This window comes from Pholcus phalangioides, unplaced genomic scaffold (genome assembly GCF_987345545.1).
Source record: "Pholcus phalangioides strain wild (caught in Gottingen) unplaced genomic scaffold, Ppha-v1.0 ptg000005l_1, whole genome shotgun sequence".
In the NCBI taxonomy this organism is placed as follows: Eukaryota; Metazoa; Arthropoda; class Arachnida; order Araneae; family Pholcidae; genus Pholcus; species Pholcus phalangioides.
The window spans coordinates 6,513,257-6,526,418 of NW_028301598.1; the positions used below are offsets into that span (position 1 = coordinate 6,513,257).

The 13,162-nt window shown below is 43.6% G+C and overlaps 1 protein-coding gene across 1 annotated transcript in view; it reads right to left on the reverse strand.

The window, feature by feature from the left end:
- Positions 1-3,248: 3,248 nt before the first annotated feature.
- The window catches only part of LOC149085797 (uncharacterized), a 51,837-nt gene continuing 41,923 nt past the window's right edge, over positions 3,249-13,162 (reverse strand). The window contains exons 9-12 of the mRNA XM_089232211.1: positions 11,673-11,890; positions 9,623-11,555; positions 7,466-7,604; positions 3,249-7,381 (exon numbers count right to left, since the gene is read on the reverse strand). Of these exons, the coding sequence (XP_089088337.1) occupies positions 4,915-7,381; positions 7,466-7,604; positions 9,623-11,555; positions 11,673-11,890 (4,757 nt within the window). The 3' untranslated portion in view covers positions 3,249-4,914. The remainder of the gene's footprint in view (positions 7,382-7,465; positions 7,605-9,622; positions 11,556-11,672; positions 11,891-13,162) is intronic.

Genomic DNA, 13,162 nt, shown 5'->3' on the forward strand with positions numbered 1-13,162 from the left:
AAATGTGTCATTAAAATCTGGGTCCTGGCGATGATCCTCAATTATCGTTCAAAATGTTAATTTATACTGTTTGAAATCAATACAGTCAACACTCGTTTTTATGAACTTGTTTTAAAAGACTACTATATTTATGACATCACTCTATACTTTGTTAATATAAGATATATAGAAGAGTGGATGTTGTTTGATGATGCTGATTTTTGAAAAAATGTTTTTTTTTCGTAAAGGAAAATTCATCTCTGCCTCTATCGGGACTCGAACCCAGGACACTCATATGCCAGACAAGTGCTCTAACCACCAAGCTACAGAAGAGATAGAAGATTTCTTCCTTGTAGCCTGTATATATGCTGAACGGGACCATGCAATGAACAGTGGCATGTCATATAGCTATCTGATGGCCTTTTCCGTCTTCAAGCTACTAGCTGGTTGTGTCAGACTGTCCATCGTTCAGTCCCATTCAGTTCAGCATATATACACTCCAAGGAAGAAATCTTCTATCTCCTCTGCAGTATAATGGTTAAAGCAATCATGGGGCATATGACGGCCAGGTTCGAGTCGTGGTAGATGCAGAGGCAAATAGTATATTGTTTGAGATCAGAGGATTAGTTTGTTAAAATGAGCAGTTTGTAAATTTGAGGTTTGTAAAATCAAGCGTTGACTGTAACCACTATGCAACAAAAAAACCTTTTTCTTTGTCCTTGGATAAAAGTTGTAATTTCCTTTTTTACTTGGCCTGAATGATCGTGGAAATTATTATTTCCTTTCAACTTTGGTTTTGTGGAGAAGGGAGATCAATATTTGTTAATTGATTATTTATTATTGGCTGATTGGGTTACGAATATTGAAAATGACAACAAAAAAAAGAACTTTTCGCACTGGTAATTTTAAAAACTGTAAATAGCTTTTAGATTTAGCATACAAGTCACATGTCTGGACGTTTCATGAAAAATAAAATTATCTTTAAATTACTTTCTTACTACCCAATGTTTTCTTTGAATTTTTTGAGATGAGCATGGAGGAGAGAGAGAGAAATGCAATGTGCCATTTGGGGAAACATTAGAAATTCCATCTTTCTAGAAATTTTTATTTTTTTTCCACAAGCTCAAGATGGTTTTTTGTCGAATGGTTACCTAAGAACCTGTTGAGCATGCGAACAGATATATTTCAAGCTGATTTTTTTTTTTGGAAGTTCTTTGTATTCCGCATTTCTTAACTATAATTACAGTACACGTATGACGCATCACATCCTCCATGCTTATCTGGAAAAATAAAAAAACTATGCTTAAATAAATGCTTACCTAAAAGAGCATCTTCACCAAAAAATTCTAGACTTGGAGCATCTATTTAAGGAAGAACACATCGAAAATATCATGGCAATTATTTTCATGTGGGAGCTAAAACGTGAAGATGAATTCATATGGGAATAAAGATGGAAAAAGTTCCATTATTTTTATATTTAAAATTTTATTATATTTTTAGTCAAATTTTATTTTCTGTTTAACTTCCAGGTATGAGAGGAGTGATCTCTCGCTGAAGATCAAACTGATTTTTAAAAAGTTTAAGCTAACAACCATAGGATGTGCCCTCTGAAAACTTTGGTCTCATGCTCCCTAAAGATGCTATACCACAGAATAAACAATGGGGCATTTATTATTATTATTACATTCCATGTGGTGATTGCCCTCTTGGTTAGATAGGACAGACAAGGAGACCCATAAAAATTAGATTAAATGAACATGCTTGTTGTGTTAAAAATCAAGAATGTGAAAAATCAAGAATGTGAAAAATCGACAATCGCTGCTCACTGCTGGCAAGAGGGCCATAGATTCAAATTTCAAGAAGCAAGAGTTTTTCACAAAGTCAAGTCCACAGTTGATTTAGATTTCCACGAAGGCACATACTTGTATATTCATGCCTTCAAAAATACACTAGTAAACGATAATAAATCTATACCCGATCACAACACCATGGCCGGCGATACAGGGGAGGCATTACCCCCCAGTATCAAAGGTGGAGTCGACTGATCTAATGTATATATGAACAGACAACGTTATCATGCCCCCCCCCCCCCAGACATCCAAGTGTATCTCTGCCCATGACCATGGCTTAAATTCATTTCGAGTGGGAATTCTAAGAAAATTGGAATAGACCAATCAGATAGCACTATTCCACAAGCGTCCAATCAGGACCCTGCATTAGTATCTCACGCAGGCTCACAGCTTCATTCTGACCACAATGTTTGAAGTGAGCAGACATACTTTTTACAACTTACATAAGCAACCAAGCGTTAAGATTTGGTATTCAACCCAAGTGGGAAACTCGGTCAGCGTGACTAGTGGTTAAAAATTTTTCCTCTGAAGGCAACATCCATTGGTGTTGAAATGCATTAGGACTTTTTGTATTTTTGTGTATTTGCCTTATTTGTTGGTGTCTTTTTAACATGCTAATAATACAAGGTAAACAAACCGTGAAATAATTTAGGTAAATAATGGGATTTTCTCCTAACATACGATCGCCAATTGAAAAAAAACTTTCACAATGTAAATTTTGGGTGACACATTTGTCTAAGCTAAGAGATGAGTTCTCAAAATATTGGTAGGATTCATATTTTTTAAGAATTGAAAAATTCAACTTTTATCATTTTAATATTCCTGAATAATCAATTAACATGTTGCAATTAATTTTCCATCTCATATCCCCAAAAATGTTCTCCGACAAACCAGTCACGGCCCAGGATCTGTCCCTCCAGGGATATAAGCCTTTTACCCTTGCGGGTTGGGTCGCGCTGAGGAGTAAAGTGTTGCACCAAAAATGTTCTCCGGCACCTACGGTCAAGCACCACAGGTTTAAGCTGGTTTAAATGATTGTGTTCAGTCATTTTTTAGTCATAAACCATTGGGAAATGTGGTCTAACCAAGGGCAAAAATTGTCACATAACGTAATCAAAATGCAGAACTATTTTAGTTCAGCCCGCAATCAGTTGCCAAATCACTTAGTCGGCGCCATGTTCTTCAAAAGGGTGATGATCCCCTCCCCCCCCCCCCCCCCCCGTATTTCCAATTTTCAAAGATAAAAATAGTCAAAATAGCCCCCTGGATCGTCAAGTGATTAGCACATTAAACACAGGTTTGATAGGTCAAGTTTGAATCCCTGAGTTAGAGATGTGAAAGCATTAACTGTTTTGATTTTGCTATAGAAATTGGGATAGTGATTAAAAGAAAAGAAATTCACACAGAACATTGCAAAGTGTTTTCAGGAGAAAGAAATCTCATTTATTCACAGTTTTTTATTTTTTCCTCGATTTCACAATGATTCAGTTTTTAATTTAGTACGAAGATGAACGAACTAATGGGAATTTCACTGATGGGTTTTTAAGAGGGGGTGGGTATGAACAATATAGTGTTTTCCTACAGCTATATATATGTACAATTATGTATACACACACACAAATACATTCGAAGGAACAGTATTACGATAAAAAATATTCCAAATATATATATACACACACACATACTTCTTTAGTCTCATCATACACAGGCAATGTTAAATATATGCATTAGTAGTAGTTATCGTATGAAATAAATGACTAGAAACGTGACAGGAAGTAGGTGTTATCACAAATCAATTACAGTAGTGGGAAAAATCGTGCATTTAGCGGTCATATTATACCCAAAAACTTTTATGATTATTGATATCTTACGTTAATGCATCATGTTCAGCCATGACAACATCTAAATGAGTAGTCTTGTTTTGTCATTATGTTCGACGGGTTTGGATTTTGTGACCTAAGGAAAACAGATGTGGCTAAAATTTTCCTTTACAATTTATCAAGTATTTTTGTCAGTGGGTATAATCATTTGTTATAAGGACTAATAATGAATTTTAACAATCAAAATTACCCGTATATGTAACTTTTTAAGTAGTCTTGAATCAACTCTACAAAAATGCCAAGAAAATTCGAGTACTTGGGGAATCAGAAGGAATCGGACAGGGAAGCTCATTTTTATACATCTCAGGGAAGCACAAATGCAAGAGGACATAACTCAAAAACAGATGATGAGAAAGTCTCAAAAGAAATTTGTTCGAACAAATCGTTAGATGCCACGGCTATGAACGATAACAGAATCACAAATAGGCCTATATGTACAATATAGAACAAACAGAGATAGCAGTTCCATTCATACAGCCAATCAGCATCTCATGCATTTCAATGCACGCACACAGATATAGATTATTTTTTTTTATCCCAGGAATTCAGGATCGAAACACATGAGATTTCGTACTTCCTGCATTCAGTGATTGCACACTCACTGATGATATAATTGGTTGTCGAATCATCCTAAACGAATCTAATGCTAGCATTTATCAAATATATTGGGTAAATTGAAAATATTTAGCTTTTTTTTTGTTTTTGATATTCCCTCAATAAGTTACACAATATCTTGAAGCTTCATTGACCGAGGTATTCTCAAATAATATTTATGTGTGAGTACCTATATTGCATATAGACAAAACATTATGTATGTGTATTGATACAGTGTTTTTGGAAAGATATTGTGGTGGTGGAAATTCACACATCAAGGTATTTGAGAGATATGGCAAGAATCACATTTATGGGTGACGTCCATCCCAGGATGTTTCTGTCAATCTTCTCAATAAGCACTTCGGAACTTTCCACGACGTACTTTCCAGGCACACGATAAATACTAAGTTAGGTAAAGGTTTATAATATGTGTGTATATATTGTCTTTGATTCGTGTATTTTATGGGTGAGAAGACATAATTTGAAAAGCTATAATACACTAACTCGATGGAAGTTATGTGTTAAGGAATTGATCCATCGAGTGAAGGTTAATGGGGTCGAGGCTAATGTATATATATAAGGCTTCATCTTTGATTTGAGAGTTCTTTTTTTCACTGGAAAACGTTGTCCGCTGACAGGAAGTCGTCGTCGGAATCGTTGGATACGAGGGACAGAGTCTCGTCTTCTAGCATGTCGTTGGCGGGCAACCCGCCGAATTCACTGTTTTCCGATAGGTGGATGCGTTTCAAGCTGTTTAGGATGAGGTCGGCGTTTTCACGTAGCGCTTGGTACTGGTCGTCGTCCTCCTCGTCTTGGTCATCATCTTCGTCGTCTTGTCCGTCATCGTGACCGAGTTTGGGGTTGTCCTCGGTTAGTGTCACCGTCAGGTTTTCGGTGCTGCCGTCGCCCTGTTCTTCTTTGGTCAGCGAGGACGGGTACCGCGGGGCAAGTAGGGTCTCGGAACCGAGTTCCTCGTCGTCGCAGGGAAGGTCGTCGGCGAACTCGACGTCAGAGGCTATCGTGTCGCAGCGTTCGGTCGCGTCGTCCAGGATGTCCAGTGGCGGGTGGATCGACTGCGGGGGAGGCGTGTTGGTGCTGATGGTGATGTTGCCGTCGGATCCCGAGTTCGAGTTCGGATGGTTGCCCGTGATGTTGGAGAATTCTTTGGCGTACATCTGGACCATCGCGGCTGCCTCGCACAGCCTTTCGTTCATGCTGTTCTCGTCCGACGTATACATCACGACCTTCTCGTCCAGGATGTTCGACGGCAGGCTGTTCAAGCTGCCGGTGCTTCCCGTGAACGATATGTCGTCCAGCATGGATGGCGGGTTTATGTTCTCGAGTATGTCCGAGGTGCCACTGCTGTCCATGTTCAGGCTGCCCGTTGAGCCCGACATCCTGCAGTTAGCGAGGTCGTTCTGTTCGCGGGACAGCCTGCTGATCTGCAGCTTCTTCAGAAGTGATTTTTGGTTCGACGGCGATCCCTTGGCGCACTTTGTCTTGTCCAGTTCGTAACCGTTGTTCGTCAGGCTCAGGCATTCGAGCTCCGCCATGATCGACGGCGGCTGCATGTTGTCAATGTCGGATAGGCAGCTTAGAGTGCTGACGGTCATGTCGTCGGTGCTGTCGACTACTGCCTCGAGCATCTCGTCCGTTATCTTCTGGGCCTCCACGCTGATTTCGGGTACCAAGTTACTCTCTTTCTTATCTTTGGCGCCCTCCACGGCTGCCGTGGAGGGTCTTTTCGATTCCTGCTGCTTTTTCGAACCCTTGGGATCGAGATTCTCGCCATCCGGTTTCACTCGTGGTATTTCTGCGGTCTTTGTCTCTGACTCATTTTCTACACCCTTATGGTTCATTCCAGAAACCTCATTAGTTGTTGCTTGTATTCTAGGAGGACCCGCGTGCTTTCTGTAAGTCAGATACTGCGTAGCGCTAGGAATGGATGAACTCCTCGCCGATTTATCCGGAGATCTCAGAGGACTCTGTTGCGAATTCGTTTTGTCGCAGCGTTGTCTCGCTTCCCGGTCGATCGATGGCTCGTTGTCCGCCCCACACCGTTGCTGCTCGGAAGGGCACGTCGGGTTCTGGATCATCTTGGCTGGCGCGTGTTTTTCCGAATAAACGTGTTTCTTCGGCGAGAAGGTCGGGAGTCTGGTATACAAAGCCTTATTTGAGCACGATTTCACGGGCGAGTTCGATTTTGACGCAGCCCCGTCCTGAAAGCAGGTTCCGGATGCGGAAAGATCCTCCACCTCGGTCTCTTTCTCGAAATTGTGGCCAGAGTCGCTGAGATTGGCCGAGTCGAGATCGTCCTGTTTCGTCTTCTCCAGAGACTTGCTCTTCTCCTGAACGAAATTCGTCAGCGTGAAGCTCGGTTTCCCGAGTTTGTCGGGAACGTTTTCGGCATAAACGTTATTACTGCTGCTATTGGTATTGAAGCCTTGTGGAAGTTCGCCGTACTTGGCGATGGCCTTTTGCTCTTCGTCGTCGCAGACATTTCTTGGGACTCTTGTTTTCGGCTTCTGGATCTGCTGTTCGTAATCTTCAAGTTCCATTTCATCCGGTTTTTTCTGCAGCTTCGAATTGATCGGCTTCCTGTAACTTTTCGGTGGTTTGATCATCCGATCGAAGTTGCTCGCGACCGCTGGCTTCACCGAAGTGTCCACCGTGGGCGGGCAGATGTTCGACTTCGCCGCTTGATGCTTCAGGTCGTTCAGATGCGTCACGTTCCTGCTTCTGTCGACGACGACGTTGTCGTTCGAGTGTCTCCTGTCTTGGAGGATTAGCATCTTGTCTGTGGAAACCTTCGTGGGAATGACTGTGTTCCTCTGGTATATTTTGTTCTCTTCCCTCGACGCGTCGCTGCTGGCGGTCGACGAGTTGATCCTGTTGATCACCGACGGCTGTTTGCGGACGTTCTTGGCGGGATGAAGCTCTGGTTCTGTAACCACGTTGGCCCTCGATAAGTTCTGCTTCGCGTCGCTTCCGGACGCCGCCATCGTTGTCGTTGGCAACATCGGTTGACTAGGGGAGTCTGGCAGGTCACTTGGCGATACTCCATCGCTTGTCTGGTGGCTGGAAAAAAAAAGTTTCAATTTAGGCCTGTGGAAGCTTACATATCCCTCTTGTGCTCCCAATAAGGGTATGCCTATAAATTACCTGAATTCACTGACTGGACTGTTGTCGTCCTGCTGCTGTTCGACGCTGCTTATCGAACCCAGGGAGCTACTTCTCGAAAACATCAGCGGTGTGTCCCGAAATCGGTTTCCGACCGAGTCTTCGGCGTTGCCTTTTGTGTCTGAAAATTATAAGGCATTAACATACAAGAAGCGGAACTCGCAATAATATCATGCGTAACGTAAGCACTTCAGTAAGGTCATATTCTCAGAAATGCAATTGTGATCGCCAAAACGTTTCGGGACAGCGGATTTCGTTCGGGAACACACCCTTTCCGTGAAGCGATGTGGCAACCTCGAGCATGTGCAAGCACGTGAATGACAGTGCCCTAGAGCGTTTGCAAGCATGTAAATGACCAAAAAAATATCTATAGAGTGTGAGAGCATGGGAGTGATTTAAAGAGGGAAGGGCTGGGTAAGTGAGCGGCAAAAGAGTGACCAACAAAGTGTGAAAACATGTAAATGACCAAAAGAATGACGTGAAGATTGTATTAACCTGTAGAATGGCCAAAAATGTGTGGACGCATGTGAATGGCCTATAAAGTGTGTGGGCAGCAAAAGAGTGATCTAAGATATATGTGATCGTGTGAACGAACAAAAGAGTGATCTGTAAAGTGTGTGAGCATGTGAGTGATCAATACTGTGTGTCATGTGAATGACTAAAAGAGTGACCAAGAAAGAGTGCACGAGTCCAAAATGAGACCGAAACAGCGTGTCAGAGCATGTGAATGACCAAAAGAGTGATTTATAATGTGTGAGAATATGAATGACCAAAAGAGTGATTTATAATGTGTGAGAATGTGAATGACCAAAAGAGTGATTTATAATGTGTGAGAATGTGAATGACCAAAAGAGTGATTTATAATGTGTGAGAATGTGAATGACCAAAAGAGTGATTTATAATGTGTGAGAATGTGAATGACCAAAAGAGTGATTTATAATGTGTGAGAATGTGAATGACCAAAAGAGTGATTTATAATGTGTGAGAATGTGAATGACCAAAAGAGTGATTTATAATGTGTGAGAATGTGAATGACCAAAGAGTGATTTATAATGTGTGAGAATGTGAATGACCAAAAGAGTGATTTATAATGTGTGAGAATGTGAATGACCAAAGAGTGATCTGTTGAATATGTGAGCATATGAGTAACCTAGAGCGTGTGTAAGCATGTGAATGACCAAAAGAATGATCTATACCATATAAAGGGGTGTGAGTATGGGGTTGATCTAAAGCAGTTTTTCTTAACCTTTTTTGCCCATGGTCCCCCTATGGACCATATTTTTTCTCGTTGCCCCCTTGTCTTAGCCAGGGCCACCTCCAGATAAAAGATCAAGACCCTTCTTATTATTGGATTGATCTTTTGAACAAATTGATATTAATGAACAATTTCATGAGTAAGGTCAACCCCTGATTTAGTGAGGGTTTTCGGGGAGGGATTCTATGCAGTGCCATCTCACCTTCCTTGCCCTCGGGCAAAAAGGAGCAGCTTGAGTATTTAGTTATTCCCGCAAATCATGGTACCAGAGCTCATCATATAGGTCCCCCTACTGATATCAGGGCCATGCCTAGATTGGCCCGTGTTTTAAGATGGCCCTGGTTCTATGCAGAGCCGTTTCAGTAGCATTATTTGCCCCCTACCTTCCTGGGAATACTTGGTACAAATTTATACGTTCATTCTAGAAAAATATAGTATCAAATCCCATTATAGTGGGATTTATTAATCACTTAATTTATTAATTAATCACCATCCACTTAACAAGGCCATGGGCCATGAATGAGCGGGAGCATGTGTTAAGACGGCCCTTACTCTATGGGAACACTTTTTCCTCACCACACTTCACTTGAAGCTCAATTCCTTTATATCTGATTTTTTTTAGAGCTAAGCAGTCTATCATGGCTCACTCCCCTCAACTCGATGACCCATGGCCCCACGGAGTATCTCAGGACCGCAAGGGGGCCATGTGGCCCCAGGTTAAGAAACACTGATCTAAAGAACGAAGGTCTGGGTCAGTTAGCGGCAAAATAGTGACTTAAAGACGGGTGTTCGTGTTAAGCAGAGAGAATCGCCTCTGGCCGTAACATTACATTAATACATTGTACGAAAAATAATTAGGGACAGGGTCCACGTCTCCAGCTCACCTTTGACTGGCGTGGGGTCGCTTCTAAGTTGGGGTTCCGGCCTCCTCTTCTCGGGATAACGCAGTTTCTTTTGCATGAAGTCGCTGTTCTTATCGGGAACGGAATTCCTCGAAATGGTGCCACCGGTCTCGGACCTGTGGAAATTCCTCGGGCTGACTTCGTAAGTCTTGGACAGGGCGTGCACCTGGGGCGGCTGCAGTGGAGTACCGCCTGTAGCTGCTGCGGCCTCCTCCTGAGATAGGTCCGACAGCGAACACGACGGAGAGGAATGTAGCGACCTACGCTTCTGCAGCAGTGACCTGTCGACGTCGTTACGCGCCGAGAACAGCTTCTGGGGTGCTGCCTTGGCGTAGCTCTGCTGTGTCGGTTGAACGTCGTCCGTGTGGTGGCCCGTATTCCTCGGAATATTTGTTGTCGACTCTGAAAATAGGGCCCTGTTTTGAAGCGACGGTGCTCTCGGGATTCCCTTGGGGGTCCCGAGTCCGTGAGAAATGGTGCTTTGACTCAGCACTTGAGGGGTGCCGTCGATGTAGTTATTGAGTTTTGGGGCTGGTATTTTGCTCTTCTTGCCCGAGTCGTCGGTACCTTCGTCGGAACACACCGACCCGTCGTTTGTCGGATAATTCTGCTTGTTGTCGTCTTCGTGATAATGCACGTTTTTGGTCTTGTTGATTAGGTTATTGTAGTAGGCCCTGTCCCCGGGTGGCCTGATACCCTGCGGCTGTTGGCCGATTGCTCTCGCTTGCCTTCCTGCCATCGGTCTCTGTGACGACAGTGGAGGCGACGAGGATCTGAGACTCGACCTGTCGTACCTCGAAGGGAACGAGTAAGGCCTTACGTTACCCGGGCTGGACACCCTCATCGTGACGGTCTCCTTGATACTGTTGTTCGGGGGACAAGGGACGTTCTTGTGGTTCGTGTACCTCTGGTTCCCAAACCCTTCTCTGTTTTTTATGACGCTGGTGGGAACGCCGATTTTCCTCGGACTGCTTTGTGGGGTTGTCTGGGAGATGTGCACCGGGCTTTGGTTGATGCCGTCGTCCAGGATGTTGGTCACTTTCTCCGACGACGAGGTATTATCCGTCCGCGTCTCTGAGACGTTGCGCTTTTTGGCGTCTATCCGCTGTGGTATGCCCTGCCGCGGCAGGGATATGGCCCTGCTGCGCGAGAAGCTGGATTTTCTGCTGCGGGGCTCTTTGGTCGGACTGCTGAGAGACACGTCCGTGTTATCGAAGGTCTCCGACAAGTTCTGGTCGATCTCGGCGTTCAGCAGCTTCTGCTTGCGGACGTGCAGCGACGGCATGCCGTTGTTATAGTCGCTGCTCGTCAGGGTGTTCAGCTCTCCGTCCAGGTTGGCCGGCATTGCCGAGAGCAGGTTTTTCAGAGCTGCGGAACTCCCCATGGAGATCATCTTGTGCTTCGAGTTCATCAGCTTCTTGAGCATGCCCACGGCCCCCATCTCCCACAGCGCTCGCTGGTCCTGGGCGTTCCTGGCCGACAGGTTCCAGAGCGTGCCGCAGGCGTTGCTCACGACCGTCAGGCTCGGGGACCTCAGGTGATGCAGCAGAATCTGCAGGCAGTTGTGTTTCCTCAGGACGGCCCTGTAGTCATTCTCGAGCGCTATGTGGCTGGAGACGTTCCTCAGTATGCCGCCGCAGTTCTCGACGACAGCCAAGTTCTTGGAGCCGCTTTTGTAGCTGAGCGTGTTGACCAGGAAACCCAGGGCACCGTCCATTTCGCACAGGTCTGCCTTGTTCTCGCTGCAGTGAGCCGACAGGTTCCACAGCGCCGAGAGGATGCTCTTCAAGGTAGACTCTTTACTCGCCTCCATCGCAGCTGTCATCAAGGTCGTGACGGCACCAACTTCGCGGAGCATCTTTTTGCTCGGTTTGTCTGCTCTCCACGATAAGTTGCGTAGGACGCTGGCCGACACCTGTAATAAATCCAGTTATTAACATTACGCACACAAGAAAAAAAAAACATTCATACAAATAGCGCATCATCTCGTCGAGACCAGTCAGTCGTATTCTTCAATTTTTTCTCGTCTTACCTGCCTGAGTTCTTCGCTCGGTGACTGAAGCTGCGCCACCAACGCCAACATGAATGGCTTCATGGAACAGAGGAGCGCCTTGTTGGCCCCGTCTCCGAACGTCAAATTCGTGAGCGCCATCCCCGAGTAGCGCCTTATCATCGTGCAGTACTGATCGCCCGAGCACCCGTGCACCTCCTGATCGATTTCAATGAGTTCAGCCAGCGCCTGGAGCCCACCTTTAGGATTAAACAGAACCATACATTATAAAAAATTACTTACACAGGATAGATACTTTCGACTGACCAATAATTAGTGATTCCCAGTGAAAAACTTATGCGGAAAAATGTTTTCAGTTTTTTGATTGCACTAATAATTATGGATGCTGTGAAAATTTATTACGTCACTTCCAAATCTTGCCGAATTCATCGAACGTACACCAAACGTGTTACTTGGTGTTTTTGAAGCTGAAATAATACTATTAACCCAGAGAGGTATCAAGAAAGCTAAAGATGTGCAAACCAGTTTTTTCCCCCCTTGCACTTTCCCTCAAGAAATGTGACATAACACAGTGAAGGAAAAAAATTACATTTTGGCAAAAAAGTATTTTGGGAAAACGATTTTTTTCAATATATTTCATTTGGCTAACACTTTACAAATCTGGCGATGAATTTGCTAATATAGTGAGTGAAGGAGCAACACTTGATATAACAAAGTTATATCACTCTATACGAAGAGCAAAAACACCAATCGTGAAAGAGAAAAACTAAACTTGGCTTCTAACAGGATTGAATATTTCAGTTCTTTTAATTAGCCGCAACCCGTTTGGTTGAGTGTTTGGCGCGTAACTGACCATTATACAAAACTGATAAGCCACAAAACGTTATAACTCCCTTAATATTCGCCCGAACCTAAAACGAGAAACAGCTACCCATATTAGTTGTGTGTTCACAAGGAGAATCACGTGTATAATTATTGAGCGGTCGATAGTATCCTCCCTGTATAACTGAGCATAACGCATTCAGTGTCGATGTCTGGACCAATTCGTTTCGATTTTCACGAGTTTTGTTCAAACTACAGAATTTGAAAAGCTTATAAAAAGAGCTTCTTTTTTTTTTTCTACTTGGGCTGGCTTCAGTAACTTTTAGATTTTTGAGGCCCTCGCCATAAAACAAGGAGGGGTCAACCTTTTGGAGAGAACGGGCCACTTCATTGGTTTGGAAACGTGTCGGGGTTCACTCGAGTTATCCGGAAATATGCCCTCAGTCACTCAAGTCAAAGGCGTATGCAGGATCGACCGTTGGAGGGAGCACATAAATTTTCCTCTAGAGAAATTTTCTTCCATCTTTCAAAAAAAAACCATTGAAATTAATAGAAATTGGTTAATATTGCATGTAAAAGGTATTTTCTCTTTCGATATTTCCATTTTTGAACCGAAATATTAAGTTTATTCCGCTAATGTTTAGTTGGCTTGGAAGAGGGATGGCACGGGATCCCTGAGCACCCCCTCA